The sequence below is a fragment of the Kryptolebias marmoratus genome, linkage group LG20, assembly GCF_001649575.2.
Source record: "Kryptolebias marmoratus isolate JLee-2015 linkage group LG20, ASM164957v2, whole genome shotgun sequence".
Classification (NCBI taxonomy): domain Eukaryota; kingdom Metazoa; phylum Chordata; class Actinopteri; order Cyprinodontiformes; family Rivulidae; genus Kryptolebias; species Kryptolebias marmoratus.
The window spans coordinates 25,783,490-25,796,129 of record NC_051449.1 but is presented as its reverse complement, the minus strand read 5'-3'; the positions used below and the strand labels follow the sequence as shown (position 1 = coordinate 25,796,129).

Here is a 12,640-nt window from a genome sequence, read left to right as displayed (position 1 = left end):
GAGAAACACCTTATTGGTAGAGAGAGCTTCCTATCAAGAGAGATAGACAATCAGAAGTGTTCTGGTGCTTCGGCTGACCAATCACAAATAAACACTTAACAATATTGTTCCTCTGTTTAGGTTTTTATTGCAGTCATTTTTCATATCTTGCATGAGATTTACTTGTGTTGCATGAGTGTGTGAAGAATAGGTTAAATGTGTGTCACATGAGATGTGTGTGAATTGGCACCTCTGCTCTTGTGATGTAATGTCCTTTTAAGGCATTTTTTCTCTTGATCATAGTCCTCACACTCCATAAGCACATGCTAACGGTTTCTGGTTTATTACAGTGATTACCAGAACAAAGGAAACAGAGAATACTTTAGACTGTAATTTGTACATTATATAATAAATTTGATAATACCTTTTCTGGTTAAGTTTCATGATTCAGTATTTAACAGAGCAGAGCTACTGTCAGATTTAGGTTTATTATGCTCTTCAATCCACTGTAAAGCCATGAGTATGTCTACCCGTTCCACTGTATAAAATGATTATCTGTTGCTCTCTTCTTGATAGCTATATAGGAATTAGGTATAAAACCTGATGCTGTGGTGTGTTCTGTTTGTGGGCCTTTACAGCCATCTGTAATTATTTTAAGAGAGTCAGAAAACTGCTGTTCCAGAAATTCATGAACAATGATCCATTCTGGTATTTGTTTATTCTGTTGTTGAATAAATATTTAATAGAAATATCTCAATTTGGTTATATAAAAAGTCAAGATAGAATGTATGGAAAAGAAACTGATGGACAGAAGTGGATTCAATCCTGCATAGCCAGCTCTTACTAATCTAGCCGAAGCTACAGCTGTCACTTTACTGCACTACCAACATTCCTGCAAGATGGTTTTTACAGGCTGGATTGGTCAAGGTGTCGAAGGCTTTGGGTCAGGGTACCCAATACATTCACTTTAATCTTCTAATACATAACAATGTTTCTCCTAATTCAGCTTGTAATGCCACAAAATGTGATGTTTGGAACACTCCACTACAAATTCTTTAAGTGTTTCAGATTATAGTTGCATAAAACTTATGCAACTAAAATCAAAAGTGGGACACATGAGAGCTTGATACATGTTTAACATTTCTAACCAGGATGCTCCCCATTCTCAAGACAAAATATTTATATTTTTACATTTTGCTTTAATTTTGTTTAAAAGCTGTTTCCATGTGGGTTTACATCAAATAGCATGCTTAAAAATGTATTTACTTTAACTAATTTTAATGTTTGTCCATAAAGTTGCATGGAAAGATACTTATGTCTTTCAGACAAACAGATTATTTTGGATTTTGTTATTGAGAGTTTAAGCCTAATTTATTAGACCAGTTTTCTGACTTTTATTGCTGTTTGCATTTTTTCCTTTATGTACTTTATATTGTGTGGTCTAATCTAGAGTGCCCAATCATGATCTTCCTAAGTTTCAATCAAACTTATCAAAAATATCATTTCAGATTATACTGATCAAAGCTGAGCTGCACACCCTGAGGAGTACCGTTCTCTACTTTGTATTTATTTCAGAATACTATGTCCACTCTTTTAATTTTTTCTTTTAAACAAAAATCTTCATGTAGATTTACACTCAACCCCCTACACCAAAGTAATTTAACATTATTAAAAGACCTTATTTCCAATACATATTGGAATGTTGTGATGTTAATGGCGTGGTTTATTGGGGGAGACACCAACAGACTGAATAAACTGTTGAACAAAGCTCAAGTGGTGGTGGAGAAACGAATGTGGAACAAACTGCTGTCCATGAAACAGAAATCCGAACATCCTTTCCACCTCACAGCCAGCCAGCCAAGCAGCTTTTCTAACAATCTGATTTAGCTCCGCTGTCAGAGCAACCAGTGGAGGAAATCTGTCACAGTTGCTTTTCATTAATAATCACAATATTTTTTCATCAAACTGAATGTTTTGTAGCTGTGCAAAAAATAAAAAAATGTTAATCAACTCAGACAAACTGGAAACCCTAAGTATGTGCTGGCAGACACTAGCACATACGTAATTGTCATGTAGTGATTATTATTATTGTAGTATCTGTGCTCACAAGAAGACGTGTAAAGACAAACAAAATCAACTCTGTAGGGATGTCACAGTTTATTCAGCATTACTCTGATTAAAAGCAGACAAATAGCATGACTCATGTTAACTCTAGGTGGCCAGCTGTCCTAAAATGTGAACAGTGTAGAATTCAACGGGAACAAGATCTGATTGTGTTGTTTTAAAACAAACTGGTAAAGGTTATGCATGACTGGTAAAAAAAACACAACAATGATGACTTTAGACGTACCAACACTGCGGCTCCATCTCCTCTTTAGATCTTGGTGAAAAACACCTAAAGTATTTGTGACAAACTTGTACTGTGTATCAGCTTCTTCACAGTCATGAAAATGCACATACAGTACTATACGCACTAGCATTAAAAACACTGTAATCTAAAACAACATGCAAATACATTGATACTAACGCTACAAGACTGAAGCTTGAAATGTAACGTCATCATAAGCTGGTGTCGATTCTCAGTCATCCAGGACATGGAAAATAAGAAACCAACTGGACTTCTGTTCTGTAGTTGAAGACATTTCACGTCCCATCCGGGAAGGTCTTCCACTACAAAAGTCCAGGTGTTTCGTTTTTTAAAACCTTTTGGATTTAACATCATAATAAGGCTGTTCATGAGGACGTGACAGACTAAGCCCATATATTCACATAAACATCCAGACATAATTAGCTGAAAAAAAAGCACCTGCTCATGTGTCAAATTGTATTTAGTTTCTTTTTTATTTTGAGCTATTATGTGCCCCCAAAGGCTCAGAGCTGACTAATTTTAGTACCACAAGTTAACAATTACAGTATATTAGTAATTTTATCCATTTTTCAGACCTTTGTAAGACACCCCCCCCCCAAAAAAATCCCAGCCTTGCTTCCACTAAAGAAACACTTGCAACACTGAAACAGTTGTTAGAACATGTAATGACATCTGTAGGGGACATGGATCAGTTTTCCTGGGCCCTCTAGAGGTCAGAGAGGACCTCCAGTACAGTGGCCAGGGACCAGGCCTGGGTCTCACAGCTGAAAGGGCAGTACTGGCCATTCTCATTGGTCAGCTCTGGCAGACCCTTCCATGGAGACCTGAGGCAACAGAGGATGGAAAAGGTGATGAGAAATTCCACTCCATTATCATGGATATCAAATGAAAAATCATCCTACCTCTCCAGATGAGTGTAATGCCTGGACAGAACATTTTTCACTAGAGTGACTGTCTTGGCATAGGTTTCCTCACCCAGCTTCCTGGCAAAGTAGAGTTTAGCACGCAGGAAGTAGCCAACTGGCCACAGCCACTCCTATAATCAGAAATTTAAGTGTTGACTGTAGTACTACTTTTAGACTACCGTTTCTTACGTACAAGCTTCTAAAAGTTTTCAAAATTTTCTTCAACTGCCAGCCTCCAGTCCTTGTTTGATATGAGCATGGATACTAAGCCCCACTGAAAAGCCTAGAAAACCTGAAATACCTTGGAATGATGAGAGGCTGCCAGAAACAAGTACCTACAAATAATAGGGCAGGTCCTGAAGAGTCAGCTGAATGGCAAGAACAAAATCCAAACCATCAACATATATGCGGTGCCCGTCATTAGATACCCTGCTGGTATAATAACATGGCCAAAGGAGGAGATAGAAGCCACTGCAGCAGAGGCACTCTTTGACTTACTGGTCCTTGGTGGTAGTTGAAGCCTTTCGCCAGGTTATAGTTGTCATTGTCCAGTGCATTATCATAGACACCGCAATACACCATGTCACTAAGACAACACAAAGAGTGGTAAAAACAACATAAAAATATAAATCAACTAAAATTACTTGATGAAAATACTAATTTATTTACTTATATACTTGTTTCTTCCACCACCAAAATTAGCATTTAAATAAAAATCTGAAATGTTCAGTATATGTTTGACATGATGCTTTACTCAGGGTCAAGTGTTTTCATTCCCAGTGGTCCCAGTAATTTCTTCTCAGCCAGCTCTAAAGCCTTCCAAGCTCTCTCTACTGAGAACAACTCTGGAGCCTTAAACACAAACACAGGAGGCATTCATTTACTTCTGCTTATACCTTTTTTTCTTTTTCATCCAAACTAAGTGGAAGACATAAGTTGTTTTTTACTTACCACCACCATGGCGATAGTAAAGTTGGGTCTCAGCTGGTAGTCACACCAGGGGCTGGAAGCTCCATAACTATCTTTATAAATATTGCTTTTATGCACCAGGTCAGGGTGCTCCTCATTAGGGTCCTGTGGGTCCCCAGACACCCAAAATGCCTTTTCAAAAGACTGCTGGAGCTGTTGGTTCCACGAGGAGTAGGAGACAAACACTTTTTTACCTGAAACACAACAGAGGTGGGTTTTATTTGACATTCAAAATATTATTATTTGTACATTTGTGAGACAATGTTTCTGTTATTGTATGAGATAAATACCATCTCTCTCCACTGTGGCACCATCGTATGGGAAGAGTCCCTTAGCATGCAGCTCTACCAGCCAACGAACTGCTGATTTACAGAGACCAACAATCTCCACTGCTGCGCCATCTCTGGACAAAGAGAACCCGACACAAACTCTTAATAAAGATGTTTTTAATCACAGACCATTTTCTTAACTGCAACATTCTTCAAGTTTTCAGAACCAGAGTTTAGCAAACAATAGTCGAATTAAAAACCTTCTGAGACAAATTCTCTGTCCTGTTATTTGTCAATCAACAAGGCCAAAGAACATTTAACAGGATTCTAACACATTTTCCATTTTTAAATTACATACTTTTTCAGAGTTGAATAAAAAAGTCAAGTTCTGAGCCATTTTTATGATTTTTATTTTCTATAATAGTACTTTTATTATTTGCATACTATAAACATCATGAAAACTATAAAATCTGAACAAAAATATACAGCAGGGATGCGTTAAAAAACTTTGTTTTTTTAATAGTTTTTTGTACTAATACTAGGATTTAGGTTTTTCTCTTTAGTAAGGAAACACTTTGGTTTGTTTTAAAGTTGGTCTATTTGTGACTGAAAAGTTGTGTAATACATAGGGTTAATATTCTGCAGTTACACATCTATACATCAGTAAAGCCGTAAGCAGTGGAGGTAAATTGAGGAGCAGTGTCTTGTCTAAAGACATGGAAACACTGTAGACTGATCTGTAAACACTGTCATGTCTTAGAGAGCAACAAATGTTACCTGTGACATTTGTCTATTTGTGAAGTCTGTAAAACTGTATCTGCGTGTGTTTAAGGGTTCTTAATCCAAAACCTTTCATGAAACACTTTAACACTGGACCCAAGAAGCCTTCTCATCACAGCAGATGTTGTAGAAGGACTGAAGCAGCATGGGGGGCTTAATTCAACCTGCCATGTTATGCATCTGAGCAACAAAGGGAGATGGTCTTGGAATGGTTTAAGGGGATTTGGAATAGAAGATGTCAATCACATGTTTTTGTATAGTGCTTCATCTGTCTCTGCCATTGAGCATGCCTGCTATGGTTGATTATTCTATTAAAACTCTGTCACAGGATGTAGTCAACTCAAGCAGAGATTTATGTAGGCCAGAGGCTAAAACCTTGAATTTAAGGCCTGACGTGATAAATTAACCAAAACAGACTATGTTTATCTATTATATACAATCGATCTGTAAAAATACTCAACTTGTTTGAACAATTTTTAGAAATTTTAAATTTAGCCTTAAAAAAGGAACAGATAACTAGAAAAAAAGCATTTTATACAACAATGCAATGGGTATGCTAATTGTTGAATGACTTTGCTGAACTTAGTGAAAGAAGCGGAAACTGAATTGTTACTTAAAACAAAACAGAAACGAGCAAAAGAGTAGCAATATCTAAAAGTGGATAAAACTGCAGCTAAAGCTAATATTACAGTGTGAATACTGACTCAGCACTATAAACACAATAAAGTATAGAAAAGCAAATGTTTTCCAGACTTCATTTCTTTTTTTCTGAAACTTTTCCAGACCTGGAAAATACTAAAACCTAAGTCTATACTTTTTCATGCTTTTTAAGAATGCGTAAGAACCCTAATTTATTCCACCCCTTTTCAGCTGGTCCCTTCTGCAGGGGTTGCCACAAAGAGCAAACTGAAACAGAGGATTTGGTGATTGCTTTACATCGTATGCCTTTCCTGATGCAACCTGAGCTCACAGCCCCACCACAGCCCCTAAGAATGTCCTTTACCTTCTGGAAATTATTTTGCTTTCCACAAATATATGTTTATTATACTTTCTAACATTTTAAACTCTGCTTTGTAAGTGTATTTTTTAAATTTTAGGCAGTAAGTGTTCATATTAACATTTTACAAATTAAGGGCAACAATCAACAATGACATATCAATCATAAAAGGGGGATTTACACTATTTGCACTATTTATTACTGTTTATTACTTTTTTCAGTGCAATATTTATGGATTTATGCAAATTAAAGGTACAGCTGATATTCTTGTGTTGGAGTCAGAAAGTTTGTAGTTTAACAAAGCTTGTGTATTTAAATATAGATTCAGTTTTGTTCTTGATTTCAACCTAAGAGACTCAGGTAAAACAATTTCTGTGAAGACAGAACACTGACAAGGCTGGAGAAGGTTATGGAAAAGGTTTGAATAAGATGGAGAATATCAATGACCAGGCAAACATGCCTTTAAAAACAATATGTGGGAATACACTGAACAAAATGGTGTCTGTTAAGGTTTTACTGAACTGACCTCGATCTGTACGTTACCTGAACTGTAGCCAGTAAAATTTTCCACCAAGGGCATTTAAATATGTGCTCTCAGTTGCTTACTGTTGACACTAAATGTACCCACTGTAGTAATGGTAACTTAAAATGTTTTGCAATGTTCAAATAGGAGAAAGGTGAAATGCTGTGAAAAGGTTCCTGTGGTTGTCAGGTAAATCAGTAGGGGTGTGATGGGAAGCCTAAGTCACGGTTCAGTACATACCTCGGTATGAGGGTCATGATTTGGCACAACAAGAAATAAATGCCAAATGGTACTTTTTAAATTCTGTACTAACCATACTTTCTTTGGTGTAAAGTGCTTAGATGGTACCTTTCTCTGCTTCATGTCTGTCAGCAAGATGCAGTTAAAGAAAACGTGCTGCTCTAGGAGCAGTGATCACCTGTAACTGATTTATTTATCATCAGTTCTCTGTATCAGTCTAAAATGTCTGTACCGAACTGTCACTGTACCAATATACGTGCCATTAAACCCCTATTAATCAGTTTGGAAGTATTACCTTGGAGTTGCAGGCATCCCTTTATTCCTGGCTCTTTCGCTCTCCCCCATTTTGTCCATCCAAGTTCCACAGTTAAAGCGGTTTCCTCCAGTCACAAAACCTGTGGCTGGGTCCACTTTAACAACTACATTAAACCCTGGAAAGAAAGGTAACATCTTAATAATTAAAGAGCTGGTATTACAGCACAGGGTCCCTGTACATAAGACATCTGAGCATCTAAATATAGATTTGGTCTGAGTTTGAAAAGTGAAGCCAGTGCAGTAACAATAGTGTAACCCAGGTTACAACATTTTGTCAAAGTTTTACCACAGGTGAGTTTTGGGACCACATGATGCTAACATGGCAAATTATTGGTTACATTTAGAATAAAATCAAGAAACAGGTATGTTTCAGGACATGATTCACAAGCAGCAGCTTTTAAGACAAACAAAATGTTAAAGCTAGGAGTGAAAAACTGGGTCCAGTCTTGATGTTTCCACAGGATTTCAGAGGTTCAGTTTCCTCCAGGAGCTGCTGATCAAATGTAGTGATTGACTATCATCATCAGTGGGAAGAGTGGGCTAAAACACAACCATGTGAGAAATTAATAAAGTCCTACAGAAAACCACTACTGAAAGTTTTTTCTGCTAAAAGAAGTTCTACAATCTGCTGGAACCAGTTTTTAACTCACAGCTTTAACATTCTGTTTATGTTTATTAAATAATGACATGGTGGAATCTGTTGGGTGTTTTTGTACACCCGGTGTTAGAATTCAGTAGTTTTAGAATCTGGTAAAACCAGATATATTCTATAGATAAAACAAGCGTCACTGTATAGTAAATGATTTCCTTCTGCTGGGTGTTTTCTGTTTTGTTCTACCTTCATTTCTCATGTTCATGTCTATCTTCGGTCCAGCATTCTTCTCTCTGAAGGATATTCCCAGTAGGTGGCGCTGCAGAGCCTCTTGAATCACATCATACAGAGGTTGCTCCTACATATATGTACAAACACAAGATTTCAGGCATGTGAATTTCTTTACTGTGTATGACAGCAGCGTAAGAAGCTCAGTGTAAAGCTCAAAACTCTGACGGACAGCAGGAGTGACAGGCAAGGACATCAGCAAGGTCCAATGTCAGACACCAAGTCTGATGTACGAATGGTTCAAAGCTGTTCCTATTAAACCAGTTAATCTTAACAAGTTCTAAAACAGTTGGAAATATTGAGATATGTTTGATACATACCACCTCTCCAGGTTTGTAAGGATCGCAGTCATCAGTGGGGTACATGCGTGTGACAGGGCAGCTAAGGATAGCATGTCCATTGGGGACATGGTTAGTGTAGTCCTGGGGGAAGAACACAGGTTCAGCATTAAGATCTAATCCAACAGATGGCTTTTATAGTTCTATTCTTTTAAACATGCATTGCATCAGTGAGGTCAGGAACAAGAGTTTAGCAGTTTAAGTTTACAATAACAACTAAGACATTTGGCTTCCCGCTTCCACAGAGCAGGCAACCATGTCGTTTATAGTTCTTTTTAGCTTTTTTTATTCTTCTTCCTCACCAAAAAGCCTACTGCAACTTGTCACTTTCACAATGGCTCAGGTAAGGTCAGAGTTCATGATCCAATAATAAGAAAGAGAAGAACGGCAAAAATGGCCTCTGTAGGAGAGTAACATCGAATACATGCCTGACAACAGCATTAATGAACCTTTCTCCAGATGGGGAACCTTTCTCCCTTTTTTTTGGTGGAGAAAGCTGATAAAAGTTTGTGGTTTTGTATAGATTAGCACAAAGTAAATGCTAGAACAAAACCAGATGCTTTCCCACTACCCTGCATAGAAGATTGTGTTGACCTGCTTTTCATTAGACCTTTTAGTCTTTACTCAAGTTTTGGGTTGCATGAAGGACCTACAACATTTCAGCATCTCTTGAATATGGTGGTATTTGGTCTGGAAAGCTCTGCAGTTTATCTTGATGATCTTGTGGCCTATAGTAATATGTTGAAAGAACATGTCTACCACATCAAGAAATGGCTTAGAAAGCTACAAGATGCTCATTTGACTATTAATTTAGCAAAGTGAGAGTTTGTTAAGGCTACAGTCTCATAGCTGGGAAAGGTTGTGGGGCAAAGACACATTTGGGTCAAACATTTTGGGGAACGTTCTTCAAGCTTCTCACAACAGTTTGCTGGAACTTGTCCTGTTCCTCCTGACAGAACTGGTGGAACTGAGCCAGGTTTGTCAGCCACCTTGATCACACATGCCTTTTCACTTCTGCCCACAAAGTTTTTGGGGCTTGAGATCCGGGCTTTGTGATGGCCACTCCAAAACACCGACTTTGTTGTTCTTAAGCCACCTTGTAACTAATTTGGCAGTATGTTTAGGGTCACTGTCCATTTAGAAGACACATTTGCCCCCAAGCTTTAATTTCCTGGCTGATGTCAGGAAATTGTTGTTGTTGCTTCAATATTTCTACATTATTTTCTTTCTTCATGAGGTCATCTATTTTTGTTAAGTGCACAAGTCCCTCCTGCAGCAAAAAACATCCTCACAACGTAATTCTGCCATGAAAAGAGAGCCCTGAACTCCTTTGAGAGAGGAACACTGGTTTAGACATGTGGACAATGCATGAGTCAAAATCCAATCTAAGAAAGTAAAAGCGTTCACCAAACACATCAACTCAAGTTCACCAGAGAAGATGCCAATGATGACAAGCTGCCTTTTTTGGACTGTTTGGTGCACATGGAAAGAGGACAGCCTCATTATTGTGGTTTACAGGAAACAAACCCACAGAGATCAGAACCTTTTGTTTTATGGAACATAAATTTTCTGTCTTTAGAACTCTACACTATTGGGCCAAACATGTCCCCATGAAGACAGAAGAAAAGGAACAAAAACACATCAAAAAAGCTATCTAAAGATGTGGATATCCTAACCGGGCTTTTGTCAACAAGAAAATCTAAAAACACACCACTGAACAGAACAAGGAGGAAAAGAAGGACAAAGAAGAAAAGATGCAAAAACATTGTCATCCAATATGATGCTGGAGTTTCTGAGAAACCCAGAAGGATTTTCTCCAAACACAACATCCCAGTACATTTCAAACCCAACAGGACTCTCAGGCAGAGGCTGGGCCATCCTAAGGACAAAACCCCAAAACCCAAACTGAGCGGAGTTGTGTATGCAGTTCAGTGCAGTGAAGAATGTTCAGACCTCCATATTGGAGAGACCAAACAACCTCTCCACAGATGCATGGCTCAACACAGGAGAGCCAGCTTTAAAGGACAAGACTGTGCTGCTCACTTACACCTCAAGGATAAGAGACTGAGGAACAAAATGTTTATATTTTGTGTTGAGAAGACAGATGATTTGGGAGGAGAGTAAAGGAAGTCATTTACATCAAATGAAAGAAACCAACTTTAAACAAAGGAGGTCTCAGGTTTCAGATTGATAAAACTTACAATGGAGCATTAAGCTTGATACCCAGTCATTTTCAGTCTAATTCACACCTTTATGCATGTGATCAAAACATCTTTCAGATTTCTTAGACCAAACAAACTGGGAAACTTACAGTTTCAGCTTCATGCACTAACAAGGGTCAATCTATAATAACTCATTACCTCCCAGACTGGAGCCAGGGTCAGGGTCATGCTCCTGTCTGTTTTACAGCAGTAGTCTCTTGCCTACCTGGATGCACTGCAGCCACCACCACAAGGCGTCCCGGCAGTTGTACCTCGCACAGAGACCCTCTCCTAACAAGTTGGGGATCAAACCGTGACGCAGAGTCCCTGCAAATGCCAGGATGATGTTTCTATGGATACCAAAACACAAAATGGTTAACTTCAAAGCTCAGTTACAGTGTTTTTTTAATAAATCATCTGATCATTTCTATTAGGCCTGGCAGTAAAAGTCCACACATACCGGGCCTCAATGTGTCGTCCTGTGATGAGCATCAGACCTCTAAGAGCAATGAAAGTGTCTCTGCCCCAACAACGGAAAATCCCCGAAGAGAAATGAGGAAGACCTATAAAAAAAAAACTCCATTTGTCTTCTTTTATGTTTTAAGTATTTAAATCAAGACATAATATGAGCTATTTTATCCACAGACACATCATAAGTACCTGCTGCCAGTGAGACACAGCATTGCTCCTTCTGCCCAGTGACTGGACTGATGCGGTATGGGATGTCCTCAATGTTCACTGAAATGGGAGGGAGGACAGGAAAGCGTCCAACACCACACATCTGGACTGAGCCCAGCGCCAGGTGACGAACAAATGTGGAACCCTTTTGAATGAAGCTGTTTTAAGACAGAGAGAAAGGTTTGTCATCAAATCTCACTTAATAACAACAAATCTAACCTTAAAACCCAGATAAGAAGTTAAAGCAACAAAACAATTGTAATAATTAAAGGCTTATCATCCCTTAAAGGAATACACATTGCTTGCCACCTTTAATGCCCAAGTTTTAGACTAAGACCTAAGACTAAGAGTTTTAGAGTAAGATGTAGAGACCTGAGTTGTAGCTGTTTTGGTCCAACTTTAAACGTACTTTGATGCACAATCTCGTGCAATATTGCAAGAACTTGCATAATCTGTTAGCACTTGGTGCTTGTGTTGTGAGTGACTCTCAGCTACTACCACACCAAATTAAGGTTTAATTACTGTAAAATTGGGAAGAAGCCATTTTTGTGATGGGTAAGGTGGCAGTGCTGGCCATCTTGAATTTAATTAACTCTAAAAGCTAATGAATTGTAGATGCACATCCAATGATTACTTTCTGAGAGTTTCACTAAAACCTGTAAAGTTGCTCCTGAAATAGTTTGCCAACAGACGGGGTTAATGTCATCAGTCCCTCCAGGAAGTTGCTATGTTGTGATAGCAACTATTACTGCAAATTCAACCAATCCCTGCAAATTTTGCTCAGTCGCAATTTTGACCAATCATCGCAACTTTCCTATAAATTTGACCAATCGCCTAATCTCCCTGTCCGGTTTCACTGCTTGGAATTTGAGCCTGGATCAACTTGAAGTACTATACGCAAGTAATAAAACCTGTTTTACTCCAGCATTTCCTGTTATGATGGAACATAAATGAAAATCGTGGCTTCAGAAGAACTGTTTAACCACGGAACATGTCCACAGACTGGCTACAACCCAAGAACAGACACAGAAACCCTGACAGAGGCTGCTGCATCCAGACCTGACACAGATACTGAAAGAAAGCAGGTGAATGTTAGAGAGGCACGATTATACATGTAGAGGGGTGTTCTCATCTGTATCTGTCTGTGTTAATAAGGACAATAATAAGAAATAAGAAATACAACCCCCCCCCCCCCCCC

General features: G+C 38.4%; 1 protein-coding gene across 2 annotated transcripts in view; it reads right to left on the bottom strand.

The window, feature by feature from the left end:
* Positions 1 to 2,117: 2,117 nt before the first annotated feature.
* agla (amylo-alpha-1, 6-glucosidase, 4-alpha-glucanotransferase a) overlaps positions 2,118 to 12,640 on the bottom strand; it is a 64,753-nt gene continuing 54,230 nt past the window's right edge. For both annotated transcript variants that reach the window (XM_017436869.3, XM_017436868.3), the window contains exons 24-35: positions 11,425 to 11,600; positions 11,225 to 11,327; positions 10,991 to 11,114; positions 8,546 to 8,647; positions 8,184 to 8,295; positions 7,326 to 7,461; positions 4,512 to 4,624; positions 4,204 to 4,415; positions 4,007 to 4,104; positions 3,751 to 3,838; positions 3,250 to 3,383; positions 2,118 to 3,171 (exon numbers count right to left, since the gene is read on the bottom strand). In XM_017436869.3, coding sequence (XP_017292358.1) covers positions 3,054 to 3,171; positions 3,250 to 3,383; positions 3,751 to 3,838; positions 4,007 to 4,104; positions 4,204 to 4,415; positions 4,512 to 4,624; positions 7,326 to 7,461; positions 8,184 to 8,295; positions 8,546 to 8,647; positions 10,991 to 11,114; positions 11,225 to 11,327; positions 11,425 to 11,600 — 1,516 coding nt within the window. In that variant the 3' untranslated portion in view covers positions 2,118 to 3,053. The remainder of the gene's footprint in view (positions 3,172 to 3,249; positions 3,384 to 3,750; positions 3,839 to 4,006; positions 4,105 to 4,203; positions 4,416 to 4,511; positions 4,625 to 7,325; positions 7,462 to 8,183; positions 8,296 to 8,545; positions 8,648 to 10,990; positions 11,115 to 11,224; positions 11,328 to 11,424; positions 11,601 to 12,640) is intronic.